The sequence below is a fragment of the Gorilla gorilla genome, chromosome 19, assembly GCF_029281585.2.
Source record: "Gorilla gorilla gorilla isolate KB3781 chromosome 19, NHGRI_mGorGor1-v2.1_pri, whole genome shotgun sequence".
Taxonomy (NCBI): domain Eukaryota; kingdom Metazoa; phylum Chordata; class Mammalia; order Primates; family Hominidae; genus Gorilla; species Gorilla gorilla.
Window position 1 is genome coordinate 22410756 of NC_073243.2, and position 24611 is coordinate 22435366.

The following is a 24611-nucleotide window of genomic DNA, read 5'->3' on the forward strand; positions in this document are numbered from 1 at the left end:
AGACGGATCACGAGGTCAGGAGATCGAGACCATCCTGGCTAACACGGTGAAACCCCGTCTCTACTAAAAACACAAAAATTAGCCAGGCGTGGTGACACACTCCTGTAGTCCCAGCTACTCAGGAGGCTGAGGCAGGAGAATGGCGTGAACCCGGGAGGCGGAGCTTGCAATGAGCCGAGATTGCGCCACTGGGCAACAGAGTGAAACTCTGTCTCAATAAATAAATAAATAAAATTTAAAAAAAGGAAAAAAAAAGTGAGGATATGTGAGTAAATGAACTAGAAGGCTAGAGGTGATTATGAAACATTCCTGGTTTGAATTCAAAAAATTGGAAGAAGGCCAGGCACAGTGGCTCACGTCTACAATCTTAGCACATTGGGAGGCTGAAGCAAGCAGATCACTTGAGGCCAAGCAGATGCTTGAGGCTTGAGACCAGCCTGACTGGTTAACAAGGCAAAACCCCGTCTCTACTAAAAATACAAAAATTGGCCAGGCCTCGGAGGCCTGCAGAGAGCCGAGATCACGCCACTGCACTCCAGCTTGGGTGACAGAGCAAGACTCAGTCTCAAAAAAAAAATAGCCAGGCATAATCCCAGCTTCTTGGGAGGTTGAGCCATGAGAACTGCTTGAACCCAGGAAGCAGAAATTGCAATGAGCCGAGGTCACACCACTGCACTCCTGCCTGGGCAATACAGCAAGACTCTGTCTCAAAAAAAAAAATTGTTGCTAGGCATGGCAGCTCATGCCTGTAATCCCAGCCTTTTGGGAGGCCAAGGTCAACAGATAGCTTGAGGTCAGGAATTCGAGACCAGCCTGGGCAACATGGTGAAACCCCATCTCTGCCAAAAATACAAAAATTAGCCAGGCATGGTGGTGGATGCCTGTAATCTCCGCTACTCGGGAGGCTGAGAATCGCTTGAACCCGGGAGGCAGAGGTTGCAATGAGCCGAGACGGCGCCACTGCACTCCAGCCTGGGCAACAGAGCGAGACTCCGTTTCAAAAAAAAAAAAAAAGTTGGAAGAGTTTGTTTTTGGAGATGACAAAACCTAGGGTAGAGGTCTGAGGATGGGCTGAAGAGGAAGATCACTGGAGAAGAGACTGAGGAGCGGAGAGGCCACAATGGATTGCCCTGATGGATTATGAAGTTATCAACGATGATGTTAGGAAAAAATAGGTGAAAAGAGGAAGAAGATGAGCCAGGTGCTAACATTATCAGTGAATGTGGGTGAACAACCAGGTTTGAAGACCCTTGCAACAAGTAGAGGCAGCAGATCATATAGTTTGAGACGTTAATTTCAAAGAGCAGAGAATTTTGAAAGATGAAGAAAGAATAAGGGTCTAAGGCCAGGCGCGGTGGCTCATCCTATAATCCCAGCACTTTGGGAGGCCGAGGGGGGCAGATCACGAGTTCAGGAGTTCGAGAGCAGCCTGACCTACATGGTGAAACCCCATCTACTAAAAATACAAAAATTAGCCGGGCGTGGTCATGCACGCCTGTAATCCCAGCTACTCAGGAGGCTGAGGCAGGAAAATCGTTTGAACCCGGGAGGCGGAGCTTGCAGTGAGCCAAGATCGCGCCACTGCACTCCAGCCAGGGTAACAGAGTGAGACTCCATCTCAAGAAAAAAAAAAAAAAAAAAAGGCTGGGCACGGTGGCTCACGCCTGTAATCCCTCCCAGCACTTTGAGAGGCTGAGGCAGGTGGATCATGAGGTCAGGAGATCGAGACCATCCTGGCTAACATGGTGAAACCCCGTTTCTACTAAAATACAAAAAAAATTAGCCAGGCGTCGTGGCAGGCGCCTGTAGTCCCAGCTACTCAGGAGGCTGAGGCAGGAGAATGGCATGAGCCCGGGAGGCGGAGGTTGCAGTGAGCAGAGATTGCGCCACTGCACTCCAGCCTGGGCGACAGAGCAGGCTGTCTCAAAAAAAAAAAAAAAAAAAAAGAGTCTAGACGCAGCACTAGGGAGCAATACACCCAACTCTACTCTGCAGTATGCAAAGACCGAAGAACAAGCCTCTGTAAAGAGGGCTGCCAGGGAAGTGTGCCCTCCAGACGCCAGGTTTCAGTAAGGTCTAGGAAAGGGAGGTTCAGAGGAGAGGATGGGCTTACAAGGATGATGACAGACATTGAGTCCAGAGGTAACAGTGGAAAAATTTGAAAGGTCAAGTCTGGTTGGAAGATTGGGTGATATTAGGGGATGTACACTACAGTATGGGGTGGTGGATGATGATATTATGAGTTAAACAACCTCATATGAAAACCCAACCAACTTGTTTGTTTCTACAGGAAATTGTTCTGAGCTCTAAAAACTGATACATAAATTAACTTTGGAAACTTGCAGCATTATTTATAAAGTAATTGGTTACTGATTATTTCAAGGCAAATGATATTCCAGGTTCTAATTCTGCTTCCTTCAGGACTTCATTCTTGGGCTTCGACTATCTCATCTTTAAAATAGGAGTGATAATGTTTTTGCCTACTTGGGAAACAAGAGGCTGGGCTAAGTGGTCTACTATGGTTCATTCTGGAGTAGATATTTGAGATACAGATTTGGAAAAGAAGTGAAAAAGTGACCAACTCATTTATGAGGCTAGGGTAATCTTGCCTCTGAAATCAGTTAGTAATAATATAAGAAAAGAATTTTAGGCCCATTTAATCTATGAATATAGACACAGAAGTCTTTAATAAAATATTACTTAACTAGGCTGGAAGCGGTGGCTTACGCCTGTAATCCCAGCACTTTGGGAGGCTGAGATGGGCAGAACACATGAGGCCAGGAGTTCAAAACCAGCCTGACCAACATGGTGAAACCCCGTCTCTACTAAAAATGCAAAAAAATTATTTGGGAGGCTGAGGTGGGTGGATCACGAGGTCAGGAGATCGAGACCATCCTGGCTAACATGGTGAAACCCCGTCTCTACTAAAAATACAAAAAATTAGCCGGGTGCGGTGGCAGGCACCTGTAGTCCCAGCTACTTGGGAGGCTGAGGCAGGAGAATGGCATGAACCCGGGAGGCGGAGCTTGCAGTGAGCCGAGATCATGCCACAGCACTCCAGCCTGGGTGACAGATCGAGACTCTGTCTCAAAAAAAAAAAAAATACAAAAAAATTAGCCGGGTGTGGTGACGCACGCCTGTAGTCCCAGCTACTCAGGAGGCTGAGGCGGGAGAATCGCTTGAACCTAGAAGGCAGAGGTTGCAATGAGGCTAGATCATGCCACTGCACTCCAGCCTGGGTAACACAGCAAGATTCTGTCTCAAAAAAAAGAAAAAATTACAAAATCCATCAATGTGGTTTATCACAATAATAGACTAAAGGAAAAAAATCAGCAGGATGTGGTGGCTCTTGCCTGTAATCCCAGCATTTTGGGAGGCCGAGGTGGGTGAATCATGAGGTGAGGAGATCGAGACCATCCTGGCTAACACAGCAAAATCCTGTCTCTACTAAAAATACAAAAAGTTAGCCAGGCGTGTTGGCACACACTAGTAGTTCCAGCTACTCGGGAGGCTGAGGCAGGAGAATCACTTGAACCCAGGAGGCGGAGGTTGCAGTGAGCCGAGATCGCACCACTGCACTCCAGCCTGGGTGACAGAGCAAGACTTCATCTCAAAAAAAAAAAAAAAAAATAGAGGCTGGGCGCGGTGGCTCACGCCTGTAATCCCAGCACTTTGGGAGGCTGAGGCGGGTGGATCACCTGAGGTTGCGAGTTCGAGACTAGCCTGACCAACATGGAGAAACCCCGTCTCTACTTAAAATACAAAATTAGCCAGGCGTGGTGGTGGGCGCCTGTAATCCCAGCTACTCGGGAGGCTGAGGCAGGAGAATCGCTTGAACCTGGGAGGCAGAGGTTGTGGTGAGCCGAGATTGCACCATTGTACTCCAGCCTGGGCAACAAGAGCAAAACTCCGTCTCAAAAAAAAAAAAAAAAGGAAAAAAAATCATATGGCTATCTCAAATGAGAATTTTAAAGGGCATTTGATGAGGTTCAATACCTGCTTATCATAAAAACCTTTAGCAAACAAAGGTTAGATAGGAAATTCTTATACTTAATGAATAATGTTGGACTCATCTCTTTTATTATTGGGGAAAAAAACAAAGATGTCCACTGTTACCACACTTATTTTACAAAATCCTAGAGGTCTTGAGCAATACTACAAGGAAATAAAAGAAACAAGTAGTGCAAAGATACGAAAGGAAAAAATAAAACTGATTATTTGCCGGGTGCGGTAGCTCACGGCTGTAATCCCAGCACTTTGGGAGGCCGAGGTGGGTGGATCAACAGGTGAAGAGTTCGAGACCAGCCTGGCCAACATGGTGAAACCCATCTCTACCAAAAATACAAAAATTAGCTGCATGTGGTAGCTCACACCTGTAATTCCAGGTACTTGGGAGGCTGAGGCAGAAGAATCGCTTGAATCTGGGAGGTGGAGGTCACAGTGAGCCAAGATCGTGCCACTGCACTCCAGCCTGGGCAACAGAGCCAGACTCCGTCTCAAAACAAGAAAACAAAACAAAACAAAAACCCTGATTATTTGCAGGTAATATAATCATCTACTTAGAAAAACCAATAAAATCGCCGGTCGCAGTGGCTCACGCCTGTAATCCCAGCACTCTGGGAGGCCAAGGCAGGTGGATCACCTGAGGTCTGGAGTTCGGGACCAGCCTAACCAACATGGAGAAACCCCGCCTCTACTAAAAATACAAAATTAGCTGGGAATGGTGGTGCATGCCTGTAATCCCAGCTACTCGGGAGGTTGAGACAGGAGAATTGCTTGAGGCCCGGAGGCGGAGGTTGCAGTGAGCTGAGATAGCACCGTTGCACTCCAGCCTGGGTAACAATCGAAACTCCGTCTTAAAATAAACAAATAAATAAAATAAAATCAACAGAAAGACTAGTAGAACAAGCAAGGGTATTCATAAAGGTTGTTGTGTACAAAATTAACCTATAAAACAAACCAACAAACAAAAACTACTAGTATTTTACTGCACCAGAAATAACCAATCAGAAAATGTTTAAAAAAGAAAAGAAAAAAGAAAAAGAAAAAGAAATGCCAGGCACAGTGGCTCACGCCTGTAATCTCAGCATTCTGGGAGGCCAAGGTAGGTGGGTACTTGAGCCCAAGAGTTTCAGGCCAGCCTGGGCAATATAGGGAAGCCCTGTCTCTACAAAAAGATACAAAAATTTGCTGGGCATGGTGGTGTGCACCTGTAGTCCCAGCTACTTGAGAGGCTGAAGTGGGAGGATTTCTTGAGCCCAGGAGGTCAAGGCTGCAGTGAGCCATAATTGCACCACTCTACTCCAGCCAGGACAACAGAGTGGCACTCTGTCTCGAAAAAAAAAAAAAAAGAAGAAGAAGAAGAAAGAAAAAGAATAATAAAAATAACATTCAATGGCCAAGCACGGTGGCTCACGCTTGTAATCCCAGCACTTTGGGAGGCCGAGACAGGTGGATCATGGGGTCAGGAGTCAGAGACCAGCCTGTCCAACATGGTGAAAGCCCATTTCTGCTAAAAATACAAAAAATTAGCAGGGCATGGTGGCACACGCCTGTAGTCCCAGATACTCAGGACAGTGAGGCAGAAGAATCGCTTGAACCTGGGAGGCGGAGGTTGCAGTGAGCTGAGATCTCACCATTGCACTCCAGCCTGGGCAACAGGGTGAGACTATGTCTCAAAAATAAATAAATAAATAAATAACATGCAATTTACATCAGTGACAAAGTTATAAGGCATCTAGGAATTAACCAAGAATTCTTAAAACTTTAGTGGAAAAATCTTTTTTAATTCTCATAAAATACATAGATAACAGCCTGAATATATAAATCAATAGTCCATGCTCTCAAATGGGATGACTTAATATTATAATGATATCAATTGTCCCTAGAATAATTTATAATTCAATGTTACCAATAAAAATCCAACTGGCAGCTAGGTGTGGTGGCTCATGCCAGTAATTCCAGCACTTTGGGAGGCCAAAGCAGGTGGATCACCTGAGGTCAGGAGTTCGAGACCAGCCTGACCAACATGGTGAAACCCCCATCTCTACTAAAAATACAAAAATTAGCCCATAGTGGTGTCTCACACCTGTAATCCCAGCTACTTGGGAGGCCAAGGCAGGAGAATATTTTGAACCCAGGAGGCAGAGGTTGCAGTGAGCTGAGATTGCGCCATTGCACTCCAGCCTGGTTGACAAGATTGAAATTCCGTCTCAAAAAAAAAAAAAACAAAACAAAATCCAACTGTTGTTTTAGGCTTTTTTTTTTAACGTTAAATTTATGTAAGCAAGTTTTTTTAAAAAACAGATCTTGTTAAGTGTATCCCCAAATTTGTATAGAGCAATAAAAAACAACAAATATTAAGTCTACAGTGAAAAGAAAGAGTAGTGGCCGGGCACGGTGGCTCACACTTGTAATCCAGCACTTTGGGAGGCTGAGGCGGGCGGATCACTTGAGGACAGGAGTTCAAGACCAGCCTGACCAACGTGGTGAAACCCTGTCTCTACTAAAAATACAAAACAATTAGCCAGGCATGGTGGTGGGCGCCTGTAATCCCACCTACTCAGGAGGCTGAGGCAGGAGAATCGCTCAAACCCAGGAGACAGAGGTTGCAGTGAGTTGAGATCGGGCCATTGCAATCCAGCCTGGGCAACAAGGGCAAAACTCTGTCTCAAAAAAAAAAAAAAAAAAAAGAAAGAAAGAAAAAAGAAAGAGTAACAAGAAGTCTCTTGCCCTTCTCAGAAATTTAAACTTGCTACAAAGTATCATAAAAATCAACTTGTGCAAGAACAGACAAATACATCAATGGAACAGAATACAAATTCAGAGACAGACCCTTACATCATACATTCGAATTTGATATATGATAAAAGTGGTTCACTAAAGAGAAAAATAAATTGGATCCCTAACACCTAAAACAAGGATGAATTCTAGAGGAATCAAGAAGACTTAAATGTGAAAAGTAAAACTATAAAGTTACTGGAAGAAAATGTAGAAGAATGCATTTGTGGTGCAGAGTTGGGAAAGAATATATACAAATTATCAAAAATTGCAAACCATAAGGGGAAAAAATGGTCATTTTCATTACACTTAAATTAATAATTTCTATTCTGGCCAGGAGCGGTGGCTCACACATATAATCCTAGCTCTTTGGGAGGCCGAGGTGGGTGGGTCACCTGAGGTCAGGAGCTCCAGGCCAGCCTCACCAACATGGTGAAACACCGTCTCTACTAAAAATACAAAAATTAGCTGCATGTGGTAGCTCACACCTGTAATCCCAGCTACTCAGGAGGCTAAGGCAAGAAAATCACTTGAACCCGGTGGGCAGAGGTTGCAGTGAGCCGAGATTGCACCACTGTACTCCAGCCTGGGTAACAGAGCCAGACTCCATATGAAAAAAGAAAAAAAAATCTATTTCATGAAGTTCATGAAGGAAAAATTAATATAGAGATGATAGAATGGGAGAAGGTATTTGCAGTGCCTAAATCTGACAAAGTAACTGATCTCTCTCTCTCTTTTTTTTTTTTTGAGACGAAGTTTCACTCTTGTTGCCCAGGCTGGAGTGCAATAGCGCGATCTCAACTCACCACAACTACTGCCTCCCTGGTTCAAGTGATTCTCTTGCCTCAGCCTCCTGAGTAGCTGGGATTACAGGCATGCACCGCCACACCCGGCTAATTTTGTATTTTTAGTAGAGACAGGGTTTCTCCATGTTGGTCAGGCTGGTCTCAAACTCCCGACCTCAGGTGTTTGGCCGGCCTTGGCCTCCCAAAGTGCTGGGATTACAGGCGTGAGCCACTGTGCCCAGCCTGATCTCATTGTGTTTGTTTGTTTGTCTGTTTGTTTGAGATGGACCCTCGCTCTGTCACCTAGGCTGGAGTGCAGTGGCATGATATCGGCTCACCTCAACCTCCGCCACCTGGGTTCACACCATTCTCCTGCCTCAGCCTCCCGAGTAGCTGGGACTACAGGCACCCACCACCACGTCTGGCTAATTTTTTGTATTTTTAGTAGAGACAGGGTTTCACCGTGTTAGCCAGGATGGTCTCGATCTCCTGACCTTGTGATCCGTCCGCGTCGGCCTCCCAAAGTGCTGGGATTACAGGCGTGAGCCACCACGCCTGGCCACGAGTGGATTTTAAAAACATCGTGATTACTGAAAATAAGATCAGAGTGAAATATATAACAAGATGCTATTTATGGAAATTTAAAATGTTTGGGCCGGGCGTGGTGACTCACACCTGTAATCCCAGCACTTTGGGAGGCTGAGGTGGGCAGATCACTTGAGGTCAGGTGTTGAAGACCAGCCTGGCCAACATGGTGAAACCCTGTCTCTACTTAAAATACAAAAATTAGCCAGGCACAGTGGCGCAAGCCTGTAATCCCAGCCACTCCGGAGGCTGAGACAGGAGAATCACTTGAACCTGGGAAGCAGAGGCTGCAATGAGTGGAGATCGCCCCACTGCACTCCAGCCTGGGTGACAGAGCGAGACACTGTCTCATAAAAAGAAAAAAAAAAACTTTGCACACAAAATGATTTATATTTTGTAAGAGCACAAAGAAAAAAATGAACATTTAATGCATTGGAATAATTGACTTTTTTTTTTTTCTTGTGAGACAGGGTCTCACGCAAGTGATCCTCCTGTCTCAGCCTCCCAAATTGCTAGAATTACAGTGGGATTACAGCCATAAGCCACCACACCCAGCCTGGAATAATTGACTTTTGAAGGAGGAAAAATGAGAAATGGATATGGAAATAGATAATTTTAAAAATAAAAATAAGCATTTGGATGTGGTGACTCAGACGCGTAGTCTTAGCTACTTGGGAGGCTGAGGTGAGAAGACCGCTTGAGCCCAGGAAGTCTAGGCTGCAGTGATCGGTGACTGTGCCTCTCACTTGAGCCTGAGCAACAGAGACCTCAACTCAAAACCAGTAAAATCGCCGGGCATGGTGGCTCACGCCAGCAACCCCAGCACTTTGGGAGGCCAAGGCAGGTGGATCACCTGAGGTCGGGAATTGGAGACAAACCTGACCAACGTGGTGAAATCCCCCATCTCTACTAAAAATACGAAATTAGCTGGGCCCGGTGGCGCATGCCTATAATCTCAGCTACTCGGGAGGCTGAGGCGGGAGAATGGCTTGAACCCGGAAGATGGAGGTTGCAGTGAGCCAAGGTCGTGCCATTGCACTCCAGCCTGGGTAACAAGAGCGAAACTCTGTCTCAAAACAAACAAAAATAAAAATGAGACATAGATCAGTGAAGACAGTGTGCTAATAACTGTCATTCGTTCAATCTTCTGTGTGGAACTCAGGGATCAAGGTCCCCAGAAGCCGGAAGCAAAGTGAACCTGTGGAGCAGGAACTGGGTGAGGAAGCTTTCTTTGAAGGATGAAGAGGAGTCCTTTGGCATTCCGGATTTTTTTTTTTCTTCTTCTTGAGACGGAGTCACTCTGTCGCCAGGCTGGAGTGCAAGGGCACGATCTCGGCTCACTGCAACCTCCACCTCCCGGGTTCAAGCCATTCTCCTGCCTCAGCCTCCCGAGTAGCTGGGATTACAGGTGTGCATAACCACGCCCGGCTAATTTTTGTATCTTTAGCAGACATGGGGTTTCTCTATGTTGGCCAGGCTGGTTTCAAACTCCTGACCTCAGTCGATCCACCTGCCTTGGCCTCCTAAAGTGCTGGGATTACAGGCATGAGCCACCAGGCCGGGCCGGCATTCCAGATTTTTCAGGGGATTAGTGCAGCAAAGGGATCAAGAAGGGATGTAAAGGCACAGTGTGTTCTGGGTACAATAAGGACTTAGGCATTGCCCAGAACAGGAGGCGAAGGAGATAGAAGGAGAGGCAGGAGAGATAGGTAAGGCCAGAGATCGGATAAGAGAGGCAGGAGGTTTTGTTCACTCTGAAAAGGGATTTGAACTTGGCAATTGGGGCAACAGAGACAGTGACTTCTTGCTTGAGAGATGAGATTGGACCTTCGAAAATTGTTCTCTGCCCTCGTCATAAAGGAAATAAGAGGAGCAGGAAGACCAGTGAGGGTGATGGTGATCTGGACTGAAGTGGCAGCCGCCACGGAGAATATCGGATGAATGTGAGAGAGTTTTGGAGGTCAAAGCACCAATGTTGGAAACTAACTGGGTAAACGAGGAGAGCGGCGCAGGACAGGAGGAATCGAGCATGACTTCTACCATAGGGGTGACTGGGCGGGTAATTCATTGAAATAAGGAAGTTAGGAGGAGGAGCAGGTTTGGACATGCTGATCACTAGAGCTGCCACATCCGGGCGGTAACGAACACCTGGATCTGCAGCTCCAGAGAAGGGCCTGGGTCAGATGTCACTGAAGCCTTACTTACGGTGGCGGAAAGGCGAGAGATAGTGGGTTGAGATTCCAAGTGCAATCCACTGCGGCTCCTCGCTCGCCCTCCAGGTGGCAGCACAACCCTGCGCTTCCGAAGACCGTTTTCTGAGCCAGACACTCTCCACGCTCTGGGTATTTCGGCTTCTCTCTCCCCACACGCCGACCCTAGGTCGCGCACTTTCTGCCTGGCAGAATTTGGCCGAGGATCCAAACCCGGAGCAGCCTCCAGAGAGCGTGTCGTTCACGCGGCCAGCATATGCTCAGAGACCTCAGAGGCTCAGAGACCTCAGGGCTGGTGGTGTGGTCGGTGTGACCACTTGTCCCTCGGACCGGCTCCAGGAACCAACCTGGGGAATGTGTGTAGGGGAAGGGCGGGATAGACAGTGCCCGGAGCAGGGAGGCACTGAAAGACAGGACCAAGCAGCCCGGCCACCAGACCCGTTGTGGGAACGGAATTTCCTGGCCCCCAGGGCCACACTCGCGTGGGAAGCATGTCGCGGACCCCTTAAGGCGTCATCTCCCTGTCTCTCCGCCCCCGCCTGGGACAGGCCGGGACGCCCGGGACCTGACATTTGGAGGCTCCCAACGTGGGAGCTAAAAATAGCAGCCTCGGGTTACTTTGGGGCATTGCTCCTCTCCCAACCCGCGCGCCGGCTCGCGAGCCGTCTCAGGCCGCTGGAGTTTCCCCGGGGCAAGTACACCTGACCCGTCCTCTCCTCTCAGACCCCACTGTCCAGACCCGCAGAGTTTAAGATGCTTCTGCAGCCCGGGATCCTAGCTGCTGGGCGGAGTCCTAACACGTGGGTGGGCGGGGCCTTTTGTTCCAGGGACTCTTTTCTCAAAACTTCCCAGTCGGAGGCTGGCGGGAACCCGAGAGGCGTGTCTCGCCAGCCACGCGGAGGGGCGTGGCCTCACTGGCCCGCCCCACCAACTCCAGCCAAACTCTAAACCCCAGGCGGAGGGGGCGTGGCCTTCTGGGGTGTGCGGGCTCCTGGCCAATGGGTGCTGTGAAGGGCGTGGCCCGCGGGGGCAGGAGCGAGGTGGCGGGGGCTCCCCGCGTCTTTTCCCCCAGCCCCGCTCCACCAGATCCGCGGGAGCCCCACTGCTCTCTGGCTCCTTGGCTTGTGGCTGTGGGTGCCATCGGGCCCGCCCTCGCACGTCACTCCGGGACCCCCGCGGCCTCCGCAGGTTCTGCGCGCCAGGCCGGGGTCAGAGACTCCCGGATCGGTTCTTTCATCTTCGCCGCCCCTGCGCGTCCAGCTCTTCTAAGACGAGATGCCGTCGGGCTTCCAACAGATAGGCTCCGAAGTAGGATTCATCATGAGGGGGCGGGGCGGGGGGGCACGGGTCCCGCTTTTCTTGGGCTGGGGTCGCGGTTGGGGTCAGCTGGGGGTGGTTCCTGCGCAGGCGCAGGGGGTGAAGGTAGGGGGCTGGCTATTTATACCCGGCCTGGACAACCCGTGACTGTGAGATTCCAATCCTACCAAAAGGCAGAGTGGTTCTGGAGGGCCTTTCGGGGCACAGGCAGCAAGAGGATTCTGCGAGCCAGGGTTCACCCCCTTGCCTAGTAGGCGGCGCGGCGCTCCGGAATCGGGGACACCCTGCCCTCGATCCGACTCGGGAAAGCAGATCCAGGCGGGTCTTGCCCTCCGGGAGCTGGTCCGTCCGTCTTCGCTCACGGGCAGTGTTTCGAGGACCGGAGGCTCTCCGTGGGCCCCCACCCCCACTCCTGGCCGCCCTCCAGGATGCTGAACTTTCCCTTGGCCCCATGGTTGGTGGAGGGGCAGAGGGGACTGTCAGCCCCCCCTCCCCCAGCTCAGGTTTCCGCTTGGAGACAGTCTGTGCCGCCAGCGAGCGGCCACCACTGCCACCGCCCCTCACACCACCTTCCTACCCTCCTCCCCTGGGCATGGCTCTCCCAGGCAGAACCCCTGGACGGCCCTCCCTGCACGGAGGTTAGAGGGGGAGGGCAGGCCACGACGTAGATAGAGAAGGCCACCCCTAGATGACCGGGATGTCCTTTCTGGAACAGCACTTCTTGGTCCTGTTGGGGGCCTCCTGGAGCTGGCTGACAGAACCCCCAGAGGGGAGGGAAGAGGACAGTGGCTGATGATAATAATGCACTTGTTAATTTATGAAACCAGCACTGTCAAGGATACTGTTAACATGTGATGTTGATTTTCACAACACTCTCGCAGATAGGTAGGCAAGGCAGGCAACATCACCCCCATCTCACAGAGGACACTCAGGTTCGGGGCAGGGAAGTGACTTGGCCAAGGTCACACAAATCTGAGCTCTTAAGGCCAAGCCTGTCTCAAGGTCACAGAAGAATTTTGAGACAAGTTCTCAAACATTTCTCTGCCTTATGGACTCAAACATCCAGTTTCTCCTTTATGCCCAGGTTGCAGTTCAGCTCCTGTTTACATTGAGATCTTTGTGCAATTCCTAATATGGCCCAGTTTCCCTCACCCAACATGTTGGGTGGAGCCCAGTATCTTCAGGCTCCAGCTGGGCCCCGGGCCCCTAGCGGAAGGAAAAAAATCATGGTTCCATGTGACATGCTGTGTCTTTGCGTCTGCCTGTCCAGGATGGGGAACCCCCTCAGCAGCGAGTGACTGGGACCCTGGTCCTTGCTGTGTTCTCTGCGGTGCTTGGCTCCCTGCAGTTTGGGTACAACATTGGGGTCATCAATGCCCCTCAGAAGGTGAGGGCCTGCAGCTGGCAGGGTGGGGGTACCCAAACGAGGAGGACAGGTGTCTCGGGGGTGGTGGAAATGGGACAGTCTGCAGGAAATCTGTCCTCTGCTGTCCCCCAGGTGATTGAACAGAGCTACAATGAGACGTGGCTGGGGAGGCAGGGGCCTGAGGGACCCAGCTCCATCCCTCCAGGCACCCTCACCACCCTCTGGGCTCTCTCCGTGGCCATCTTTTCCGTGGGCGGCATGATTTCCTCCTTCCTCATTGGTATCATCTCTCAGTGGCTTGGAAGGTTCGCAGCTGGAGGGCAGGGGTGGGGGAAACAGGAAGGGAGCCACTGCTGGGTGCCCTCACCCTCACAGCCTCACTCTGTCTGCCTGCCAGGAAAAGGGCCATGCTGGTCAATAATGTCCTGGCGGTGCTGGGGGGCAGCCTCATGGGCCTGGCCAACGCTGCTGCCTCCTATGAAATGCTCATCCTTGGACGATTCCTCATTGGCGCCTACTCAGGTACTCACGGGCACCACAGCCCTGTCTAGCGCCCTGTTCTCTTTCACCATGCCTGGGCTTTCAGATGGGAATGGACACCTGCCCTCAGCCCTCTCTTCTTCCCTCGCCCAGGGCTGACATCAGGGCTGGTGCCCATGTACGTGGGGGAGATTGCTCCCACTCACCTGCGGGGCGCCCTGGGGACGCTCAACCAACTGGCCATCGTTATCGGCATTCTGATCGCCCAGGTGACCGGAGCAAGCCTCATGGGTGCCTGGGCAGTGGTTAGAGTGGGGCTCTGGAGAATATAGTGGGCTTCCAAGGTAAGGCAGAAGGGCTGAGTGACCTGCCTTCTTTCCCAACCTTCTCCCACAGGTGCTGGGCTTGGAGTCCCTCCTGGGCACTGCCAGCCTGTGGCCACTGCTCCTGGGCCTCACAGTGCTACCTGCCCTCCTGCAGCTGGTCCTGCTGCCCTTCTGTCCCGAGAGCCCCCGCTACCTCTACATCATCCGGAATCTCGAGGGGCCTGCCAGAAAGAGTAAGCTCTCCCGCTGCAGCCTGGCCCAGGCCCATGCCTCCGCCTCATCTTGCTAGCACCTGGCTTCCTCTCAGGTCCCCTCAGGCTTGACCTTCCCTTCTCCAGGTCTGAAGCGCCTGACAGGCTGGGCCGATGTTTCTGGAGTGCTGGCTGAGCTGAAGGATGAGAAGCGGAAGCTGGAGCGTGAGCGGCCACTGTCCCTGCTCCAGCTCCTGGGCAGCCGTACCCACCGGCAGCCCCTGATCATTGCGGTCGTGCTGCAGCTGAGCCAGCAGCTCTCTGGCATCAATGCTGTATGTGTGGAGCAGCCTCCAGGCAGGGCACAGCCCCGGGAGGGTAGACGAGAGTGGGGAGCAAACCCCCTCCACCAACACCCAGGGTAGGGCCAGCCTGTTGTGGCTGCAGTAGAGGAAGGGGCATTCCTGCCATCACTTCTTCTTCTCCACCTCTAGGTTTTCTATTATTCGACCAGCATCTTCGAGACAGCAGGGGTAGGCCAGCCTGCCTATGCCACCATAGGAGCTGGTGTGGTCAACACAGTCTTCACCTTGGTCTCGGTAACTGCTCACCTCTGGAATGGCCCGAGCCACTGGCTTCACCTCCCTGGGTGTCCCGGAGGTCCTGCTCTTGGTTGCCCTCACCCACGCGGCCCCTCCTACTTCCCGTGCCCAAAAGGCTGGGGTCAAGCTCCAACTCTCCCCGCAGGTGTTGTTGGTGGAGCGGGCGGGGCGCCGGACGCTCCATCTCCTGGGCCTGGCGGGCATGTGTGGCTGTGCCATCCTGATGACTGTGGCTCTGCTCCTGCTGGTAAGGCCTGGAGGCTAGGAGGGGCTAGCAGCCCAGCCCATGGGAATGGTCCTGTGAGTCTCTGTGACCAGCCAGGGTCCCTTCTTAACACACATGCTTTCAATCCTGGCGCCAGCTCCAGACCAGGACTGGGGCTGACTGGCTCCAGAATCTGCTGGGATTGTGGTCTGCTCCTGAGGGATTTGGGCTGCACTGGGAGGCAGCTGTGGCACAACTCTGGCAGCCAGGAGGGAGAGCCCCTGTCAAGCCTCAGGAACAATCATTCCTAAGGACCCAGCTTTAGAGTCCAGGGAGAGCTGACCGTCATAAGAACTGAGAGGCCATAACATTTCCTCTGCCTTGAACCCACTTGGGATAGCCAGCAGAATGCCAGTCAAGGGCCTGCTCTAACCCGGGACAGCAGGCCCCCTACAAGCTGCTGGGGAGGGGGTTAGGTTTCACTTCTCTGAGTTGAGGGCAAGGGAAGATCCAGAAAGGCCTCAACTGGATTCTCCACCCTCCCTGTCTGGCCCCTAGGAGCGAGTTCCAGCCATGAGCTACGTCTCCATTGTGGCCATCTTTGGCTTCGTGGCATTTTTTGAGATTGGCCCTGGCCCCATTCCTTGGTTCATCGTGGCCGAGCTCTTCAGCCAGGGACCCCGCCCGGCAGCCATGGCTGTGGCTGGTTTCTCCAACTGGACGAGCAACTTCATCATTGGCATGGGTTTCCAGTATGTTGCGGTAGGTCCCCCCGCCCCAGCCTCCCACACTGTAGGCCAGAGGTGGGCATCACACAGCTAGCCCACCTGCTTCCCCATCAGGGACTCCTCCAGCCACAGACCATGGGTCTTTGGGTCAGTTTGGTGGACCACCTGCTCCACAGAATCAAAGCAAGGAAGGGAGCTGACCTAGATTGGATAGTAACTGAGGTGTCTGAAACGCACCAGTGGCATAACTTACCTTACTCCAAGAATAAAATGATACACTTTGCATTAATACTGCAAACAGCTGGGACTCTCCTCTGAGTGCAGTAACTGAGGATGGTGAAGAGGGCGAAAACTAAGAGTGTTTGGGGTTCAGAGAATCCTCTTTTCAGTGTAAATTCTCATTCCTGCTCATTTCCCTTGTCCCTGGAGGAGGCAGCTGCTGTCTGCCTTCCCCCCAGCTCCCTATGAAGGCCTTTAGCTCCTGGTTGCCTGAAACTACCCCTTCCCTCCCCACCTCACTCCGTCAACACCTCTTTCTCCACCTGTCCCAGGAGGCTATGGGGCCCTACGTCTTCCTTCTATTTGCGGTCCTCCTGCTGGGCTTCTTCATCTTCACCTTCTTAAGAGTACCTGAAACTCGAGGCCGGACGTTTGACCAGATCTCAGCTGCCTTCCACCGGACACCCTCTCTTTTAGAGCAGGAGGTGAAACCCAGCACAGAACTTGAGTATTTAGGGCCAGATGAGAACGACTGAGGGGCCAGGCAGGGGTGGGAGAGCCAGCTCTCTCTACCCGCCCCAGAGACCCCTTCCTTTCCTCTGCAGCACTTTAACCCTCTCTTCCCTATTACTTCCGGGTGGAAAAGAATCCCTGCAGCCTGGTAGAATTGGGAAGCTGGGGGAAGGGTGGTCTGAGCACCCCCTCATTCCCCTCGTGTGACTCTCTTGGATTATTTATGTGTTGTGGTTTGGCCGTGGCCATCAGGGTGGGCCACTCTCCCCTCCCTCTTCCTTCCCCCATCCCCTTTCCTCCCCACCTCCCCCCAGACTCAGCTCCAGAATACCTTCTTCGCTGCTAGAGAAGGGGGATTGGAGGGAAGACAGGTCTAGACTTTCTCAGTGGGACAAACCAGAGCAGAGAGCAGGACAGGAGACAAGAAATCCAGTTTCCCACCACCTTGGACTCCTCCCACAATCTGGGACTTTCACTGAATTCTTGCCACGCAGACTCTGGGCAAAGGGGGTTCTCTTTTTTTTTTTTTTTTTTTTTTTTTGAGACAGTCTCGCTCTGTCGCCCAGGCTCGAGTGCAGTGGCGTGATCTTGCTTCACTGCAAGCTCTGTCTCCCAGGTTCACGCCATTCTCCTGCCTCAGCCTCCGGAGTAGCTGGGACTACAGGCGCATGCCACCACACCCAGCTAATTTATTTTGTATTTTTAGTATATACGGGGTTTCACCATGTTAGCCAGGATGGTCTTGATCTCCTGACCTCGTGATCTGCCTGCCTCAGCCTCCCAAAGTGCTGGGATTACAGGCGTGAGCCACCGCGCCCGGCGAAGGGAGTTCTCTCTTGACCCCTGCAGGGAAAAGGACTCACCTCCCTCACTGCAGGCTCAGCCTTCCAGGGCAAGAGGGAACAGGAAAGTATGTGCCCATGTGTGGCAAGATGGAAGGACGGCAGGCTCCCGCCTCTAGGCTTGGGGCTCTACCCCGATTGTTTCCCAAGGCTGTCAAGAAGGAGCCCTAACTTTCTTCCTCTCCCTTACTGGAAGGGTGCTGCACCCACAGGCTTTTGACCAACTAAGGCAAAGAGGGGATTTGAAAGGCTGCCTGGAAACACTGGGCTGGGAGGAGCCTTTGGATATTTTTATATACGTTTGAAAAGGGGATTGAGAGAAGAAACCAAAGGTCGGTTGTACTAAATGTATATATATAGATACTTCTATAAAGTCACTGCTGAAGACAAGCATCCTATTGTGGAGGTACTTGAGGACGGGCTGAGACAGGGACCATAACTCTTCATCCCTCTTCCTCCCTCTGTCCTGCCTCAGCTCAAGGCCTCAGAATCTTCTGGATGCCATTGCTCATGCCCCTACTCACATTTCTACTCATTGCTTTATTAATAGTAAATGCTCAATAAATTGTAGCTGCCAGTGCCGGGCACTGCTCTTGGCATTTGCAGAATACTCACTCTGTGAGGGAGGTGTCAGCCCATGTCACAGATGGGCAGTGAAACCCATGATAGGGGCACTCTTCACCAGGGACACAGCTGGAGACATGGCAGCAAGGATGCCAGGCCCTGCCCACGGCCCCACATCCCCTCCTCCCCACCTTCAACAGTGAGTTACTAGCGATTCTCCAAAACAGAAGAGATGGAGACCAAGACCACAGGAAAGCCTGTTTTTGTTTTTACTGGAGGCTCAGGTGGCACATGACAGATCATAAAATGGCTTCAGAGGTAGGGGGCCGGGGGAAAACAAAAATAAACTTGGGGTGGGGGGAAGAAAAGCAACCAGGAGGAGGTAAGAGCTGGCTGGTTCCTTCTCAGCCTGAGTTACGGGAGGGAGTTGCTGTCTCTGAACAGTAAGGATGGCTCCCTTCCTTCAACCCTTGATAAGGGAAGGGAAGAAAAAAGAAAAAGCAAAAGGCTGCTGCTTTGGTCCTCCTGAGTCTCAAGGAAAAGGTGAAAAGCTGGTGTTTTGATGTCATGAATTATGGGAAAGGGGGAGCAGGGTACTGGGTAGGGTACAGGTCATTTGGAAAAACTGGCAGATACCTGAGAGAGAAAAGGAAATGGACGGATTGTGAACAACAGCGACTTGTCATCGCCACCCAGTACCTCGCCTTCCTGGCCACCCACCCAACTGCACCAGCCACTCACCAGATAGCAGCTCTGGGTGTCCTTTGAGTTGGAATCACTCCAGGATGGTGGTGGTGGGGTCCCCACTGTTGACAGGGGCTGAGGTCTAAAGAACAGCGGTGGCCAATTGAGACTTGTTCTTTTTGTTTTTGAGACAGAGTCTCACTCCAGGTTGGATGGAGTACAGTGGCGTGATCTTGGCTCACTGCAAACTCCCCCTCCCAGTTCAAGTGATTCTCCTGCCTTAGCCTCCCAAGTAGCTGGGATTACAGGCACGTGCTACCATGCCCGGCTAATTTTTGTATCTTTAGTAGAGACGGGGTTTCTCCATGTTGGTCAGGCTGGTCTTGAACTCCTGACCCCAACTGATCTGCCTGCTTCTGCCTCCCAAAGTGCTGGGATTACAGGCATGAGACATCGCGCAGGGCTGAGACTTGTTCTTCAGAGCCCTGAACTTCAACCTTCTTTCACTTTCTCCCTTCCCATTAAAACCTCAATCACACCCCTCAGTTCACATCTACAAGCTGGTAGGATGGCTCCAGGCAGCAAGTGGGGGATGGGTTGGGGGGGGCATGGCCATCATGGGCAATCATGGGCTTGATTGCCTCTGTGGGGGCTTCCTGGTGGGAGGGGGCACCTGCCAGGGGTGGACCCAGCAGGCTGCATGGAAGAGGGTGGTGGCAGGGCCAGGGCAGGGGAGGGGAGGAGCCAAAGGATAGAGTAGGAAAGAAAAAGGAGCGGGTGGGGGAGGGAGCTGGTCTCAGCCTTTTCTTTCATCCCACATCTGAGGTCCTCACCTCAGGGGCTGCGGGCTGCCGGGGGCCAGGGGCCTGCTGCCGTCTCCGCTGGAAGTAGGGGCGGTTTCGTGGGCGCTGGGGCTCAGGCCGGGAACCATCAGCGGGACCTTGGCTGGGCTTGGTCTCACCATCCCCACCTTCTGTGGTAGGCTGCTGGCGTGGCCTGGGGCGGAAAGGCCTAAGGCAAGGAGGAGGGCTCTGAGGGGACCAGGGAATACTCCCTCCCCAGGGCTCACCCAGCTGCCCCACCCCACCTCCAGGGGCCAGGCTTCCAGCCCATGAGCACTGCCTCCCCGCAAGGCACCTGTCTTGCCAGGAGCCCAGGCTCTGCCTAGAGCTTCGCCCTTCCATCCTCCTGTCCCTTGCCCCAAGGATCCAACACTGGAAGGGGAAGACCAAGCCCCAGCAGGGGGGTCTTACCTTCGGTACCTGGGCCGGAATCTGGGCGGGGGGACCCGCTCATCTCCCTGCTGTTGGTGCCCCTCCAATGGGGCTGTCTCTTTGGGTTCTACCCTGTCAGTGCCCTGGGAACATGCAAAGACCCCGGTGAGCTGTGGGGACAGCAGCTGCTCCGGAGCCAGGTTATCCACAGCTCTGCCCAACCCTCAGTTCCTCCTTCTTTGGGGACCCATGGTCTCTATCCTAACTCCCACTCCTCTCCTGAACTTGGGGAACTGGCTCCCATATTCCAGCATCCCCTCACCTCTATAGGCTGCTGCTGGTTGGGAGGCCGGGGGCCTCGCACAAACCGCCGTCGGTAGAAGAAGGGTGGGGGGCACCATCGTCTGGGCCGTTGCCCAGAGTCTTCAGCCCGCTCCCCTTTACTGTCAGGTCCTGTCCCCGCCGAGGGGATCTCTGCCACCATGGGTGGTGGGGCAACTGAGGGAGGCCGGGGGATGAATCGGCGGGACTTACGTCGGTTGGGGGCATAACGGCTGCCCTTCACGGGTACTCCCCCGGGCCCAGTTACATTAGTGGCTTCTGCGCCCTGGGAAGGTGGTAAGGGAATAGTGAGAACCTGCTCCAACAGCCACCGTGCATTTCCCAACTTGCTTCCCCTTCTTTCAGGGGAAGACCCCTCTCCAGCTTTCCTTTAGCTCCTCTAACTTCTTTCTACCCTCCCTGGAGAGGCAGTGGAATGTGTTTGCACCCATCTGGGAAGGAGCAACATGTCCTTTTGAAATAATTGCTACTGCGCCCTCCTGAGTATACGACTGGGTGGAGAAAGGCCTGGCAGCCAGCATCCACCTTTTTACTCCAGAGGCGGACTCGGGAAGTCTAGGACAGGGCCCCACGTGGAGAACGGATGTCGAAGTGCTTGGTGAACTACAGAGAAGAAACCCAGACACTGCCGACCGATGACAGGGGCATACTTAGGACATCCCTTAGCCCTAGCGTTAAGGAAGAGGACATCAGGGTGAGAGAACACAGTCCCATTCCCGCAGAACGGGTCAGAGCTGGCCCCAGGAGGGTCTTAGCCTGTGATGACCTCCAGGCCACCCTCCCGTAAGCCTAGTCAACTCTATACCCCATAGCAGTCCCCAGACCTTCTCTCCTTCCACGACATCAAATTCCACAGTCTCCCCATCTCCAACGCTGCGCAGAAACTTCCTGGGGTTGTTTCTTTTAATAGCTGTCTGATTGGGGAAAAGGCCATGTGAAAAGTGAGACAGCAAGACAGGAGTCTCTGTCACCCCTGCTGGGGCCACCACCCAATTTCATTCTTTCAACATTTGACTTGGGGTCTAGAGCTGGAGGGTGGAGCAAAGAGGTGGTCAAAGTTTAGCAGGGGAAAAGTCCTGAACTCAGGGCCTCAGCAAAGATTGTGCAGTTACCACCATCCCCAGGACGCACTCCCCGCACCTCCCCTCCCGCCCCGCTTTACCCCTCAGGGATTTCAAAAAGGGAGGCAAGAAATATGAACTCCAAAGCAAAAGGCAGGGACAGCCTTCAGTTGCAAAGTGGGTAAAATGCACTGTGCTTCTTACCTCAGTCCCAGTGAGAGCTCTTTCCACCAAGCAGTGGTTCTCAAGCTGTAGCATGCATCAGAATCACCTGGAGAGCTCGTTAAACCGATTGCGGAGCCCCAGCCCCAGCTCTGATTGATTCACCAGGTCTGGGGTGGGACCTGAGAATTTGGATGTCAGGTGATGCCGCGGCCGCTGGTGCAGGGGCCACGCTTTGAGAACCACTGCACCTAATGACCTTCTCCCTCTGAAAATTGCCTCAGTGCTTCCTGGAGTGTTAACAGGTCCCAGTAGGTAGTAAGCGTGCCATGCCCAGGGGCAACATGCTCAGTTCTGACGGACGTTTAGTAACCCAACACAAGTGCGGCTAATGGTGGTTGACACAGGCACTCAAGGCGGATGGGGGGAGCTATTCCCTGGCAGATGGGCCGTTGTGAAGAAGAGCCAGAGAAACATGGCGGAGCGCACTGCTAAGGATCACAGCAAAGGCCTTCAAAGACGGCCGGTTCTTCCCCTCAGAAAGCCAACCTAGCTCTTACCTGGTGGACAAAGACATCTTCCTTGGTGTCATTCCTGCAGAACAGGATGGGTCGTTAAGGAAGGGACTTTAACAAAGCCCTCAGCTCCTCACTGAGGCCCCCCTAGATGCCCAGTCTAAGCTCAGTGGGCCCATCCTCTCCAGCATTCCAGTTAGCAGTAGACAGGGCCTGGGGAATGGGAGGGAGAGCCAGCAGGGCCCCCAGAAGCTGGTGTAAAGAGACATACACCTAAAACCTCAGTGCCAAACCTGGACTTCACAAGGAAAGGGCAGGCTGGGGAGGCAAAGGCACCTTGAGGAACCTCAGACAGCTCTGCCCCTGCCGGGACTCCACCTTCCACCCCAGGCTAGCCTTACAACCTGCCAGCGCTGGGTGCAACTGTCCCTGGCCAACACCCCCTCCCCCAACCCCCATCAGGGTTGGAAAATTCCAGTCTTCTTCCTTCTATAGTCAAGGAGGCAGAAAGTGCAGATGGGGCCAGAGGGGCAGAACAAGTTTGAGAAGGGAACAACGTGTCAGGAACTTGCTCTAAACAGCTGCCAAACCTTATTCTCATCCTCAGCCTGGAGGTGAATCCCAGAGTCAGGACCACTCTCAACACGCGTGGGACCAAGGGTGAGAGAGAAGAAAACATTCACCCATTCTCTATCATAAGAACCCCAGTGGGTGGCGGGAGGGGAGAAAGGAAAAGTTTTCCTGGAGGCACTCTGCCCCCGACCCAGTCTGCCATTTCCAGAATTAGACAGGGACCCTTCCCCAGAACAAACGTTTTAGCTTTAAAGCACTTGGATCTGCACAAAGGTCAGCCTGCTAAGAGGGAACTAGGGCCTCCCAGGAGAGCCAGGCCGGGCAGGATGCCTGGACTGGGGAAGGGCCCACTGGGGGAGACCTGGCTCTGCTCAGAATCCACTGCCACAGCCTCTCCCAGTGCTGAGGGGTGGGGCTGCCTACTGAAGGAAAGCAGCAGCCTCTGGCTCCTTCCTCCTGACCCCCACTGTCAGCCTCAGTCCCAACAGGTGGAGGGCTCGAATGAGCCGCAGCTCTTTAAGGGAGTTGAGTTGTGAGTGCTGCCATAACAGGAAATCAGTGAGGATTCCAGCCGGGGGCCCTGAGGCACAGAGAACCCTATAATACATTCTGCCCCAAAGGCATGTCAGAGTAAAAGTAATGAAGCAATTCCAGAAGGTGAGATGAGAAGCTGGCAGGGTCAGAGCCAGGTTTGCCAAGTTCCTGAATCATTAATCCTCCGCTACCCTTGAAGATGCGGAGGAGGCTTCCTCTTGTCATGAAGCACACATTTGTGCTGCGGTTAACGGCTTTCAACCAGCATCAGCTGGGCATTGCAACCATGTGCCTCCGCAGGGGTCGATGAGGTTGGGCGGGTGTCCAGTCCCACAGGCCAGCTGGGAAGACACCCATTCCACCCCCGCCCTGAGTTCCTTGGATACCTGTTGATGAATCCGTAACCATTCCGGACGTTGAACCATTTGACAGTGCCCAGGACTTGGATTGCTGCCAGGCAGAGATGCAGTGGGGACAGTGAGATAGGGGGAAGAGATGGAGTTGAACTCAGTTTTGAGACACTCCAAAACAAAAAAAAATCTAGCCTACTGCCTTATTACCTATTCAGGTTACCTTCAAGCCAACCAGGTTTCACTAGTAGCTTCAAGGTATTCTTACCCTATTCCACCAAATGAAATCACCCACACAGGGACTCAGGCTTTCAAAAAGCCTTCCAACTCTAAGTCATGTTCCCCACATCCTACAAATCCAGCCCCTTCACCTAGAACTGGGTACTCACCTGGTCTGCAAAGTGCCGCCCCCAGGTCATAACTGAGGGTTTTTCTAGCCCTCCCAATGCAAGGGTCCCCAGTGCACCTGCTTGCCGGGCTCAGAGGTTTGCCTACTTCTAACCCAGTCAACTAGGCACTGTGTCCCGCCCGGGGGCGTGGCCGGACCCTGGGGCTTTATTCTCCACCCCAAGACCTTAGCTGAACCTGCCGGCCCCGCCGTCTCTCCCAGGAAGGTACGGCAGGATTTCCCACCAGGGGAATCCACTTTGGTGCGCAGCTCCCAGCCCAGTTAGCGCTCTGGGCCTGCAGGCCAGGCCGCCTTTGGTTTTCCGGATCCTGCCGGGCTCCACACTGCCCCTCCCCCAGCCCGCCGACCCCTCAGAGCCGCCCTGTGCGAGCCTGCCCCTCACCCAGCACCGGCTTGTCCGCCTGACTCCGGGCCGGGGGGGCGGGGGTTCCCGAGGCCGCCGTCGCCGGATTGCCAGGGGTGCGGGGGCCCGGCGCCGAGGGGGTCCCAGCAGCGGGGCCCGAGGCGGCTCCGCCCCCGCCGCCCGCCCCGCCGCCTGCTTTCTGCGGCTCCCCTGCGGGCACCGGTACCACCACCGCTACCACCCCTGCCGCCGTCGCGGGCACCGTCGCCGCGGGGACCGCTGTAGCCACCGCTGCCGCCTCCACCTCGCTCATCCCGCCGGGTCCAGTACCGGCCACAGCCGCCACCGCCCCGGCCCCTCCCCCCGGCTCGCGAACCCACCGCCCTGCTCGGTCCTCGCGCCCCGAGCCTCGCCCACACGCCGGCAGCGGGCCCGGAGCCGAGGCCAATGGCAGCCCGCTGCCGCCGCTCGCGCAGACCCCGCCTCCCGACCACGGGCCAATCCCAGCCCAGCAGCCCCCCCGGCCCGCACGCCGACCCCGCCTCCCGGACTTCGCACCGCGGCCCCGGCCCCCGCCAGCTGCCCAGTAAGTACACCTGGGCCCCGCCCCCGGGCCGCCACGTGACTGCCCCTGGCCCAACCCATTGGCCGGCGGCCCTTTTCCCCTCCCCCCTCCGCCCCTTTCCGCCGGCCGCGGGAAATCAAACGGGC

At 53.4% G+C, this 24611-nt stretch overlaps 2 protein-coding genes across 4 annotated transcripts; one reads left to right on the top strand and one right to left on the bottom strand.

Moving 5' to 3' along the window:
* The first annotated feature begins 11367 nt into the window (after nt 1–11367).
* SLC2A4 (solute carrier family 2 member 4) lies at nt 11368–17726 on the top strand. The gene is made up of 11 exons (XM_004058459.5): nt 11368–11668; nt 12948–13064; nt 13176–13348; nt 13441–13565; nt 13677–13792; nt 13920–14082; nt 14188–14375; nt 14535–14639; nt 14788–14889; nt 15406–15609; nt 16127–17726. Exons 1-11 carry the CDS (start codon nt 11636–11638, stop codon nt 16328–16330), a joined length of 1530 nt encoding a protein of 509 aa, XP_004058507.1. The 5' UTR covers nt 11368–11635; the 3' UTR covers nt 16331–17726.
* A 233-nt stretch (nt 17727–17959) lies between these two features.
* YBX2 (Y-box binding protein 2) lies at nt 17960–24352 on the bottom strand. 3 transcript variants are annotated; one of them, XM_055367338.2, is made up of 9 exons: nt 23940–24352; nt 23185–23248; nt 21737–21770; nt 20778–20867; nt 19934–20218; nt 19651–19754; nt 19231–19408; nt 18455–18539; nt 17960–18349 (listed from the first exon to the last, which is right to left on the bottom strand). In XM_055367338.2, exons 1-8 carry the CDS (start codon nt 24211–24213, stop codon nt 18489–18491), a joined length of 1080 nt encoding a protein of 359 aa, XP_055223313.1. In that variant the 5' UTR covers nt 24214–24352; the 3' UTR covers nt 17960–18349; nt 18455–18488. The 3 variants fall into 3 exon arrangements, with proteins under 3 accessions (XP_055223313.1, XP_055223314.1, XP_055223315.1); XM_055367339.2 differs by having other exon boundaries at nt 17960–18182; nt 23940–24256; XM_055367340.2 differs by lacking the exon at nt 18455–18539 and having other exon boundaries at nt 17960–18182; nt 23940–24258.
* Nucleotides 24353–24611: the final 259 nt, after the last annotated feature.

Coding starts and splice junctions, on each gene's coding strand:
- SLC2A4 (XM_004058459.5), top strand. CDS start 11,636: ATGCCGTCGGGCTTCCAACAGATAGGCTCCGAA. Junction 11,669..12,947: donor TCCAACAGATAGGCTCCGAA/GTAGGATTCATC, acceptor CTGCCTGTCCAG/GATGGGGAACCCCCTCAGCA. Junction 14,640..14,787: donor CAGTCTTCACCTTGGTCTCG/GTAACTGCTCAC, acceptor CTCTCCCCGCAG/GTGTTGTTGGTGGAGCGGGC.
- YBX2 (XM_055367338.2), bottom strand. CDS start 24,213: ATGAGCGAGGTGGAGGCGGCAGCGGTGGCTACAGCGGTCCCCGCGGCG. Junction 23,249..23,939: donor GGCGGACAAGCCGGTGCTGG/GTGAGGGGCAGG, acceptor TCTGCCTGGCAG/CAATCCAAGTCCTGGGCACT. Junction 18,540..19,230: donor GGCAGCCCGCAGCCCCTGAG/GTGAGGACCTCA, acceptor GCTGTTCTTTAG/ACCTCAGCCCCTGTCAACAG.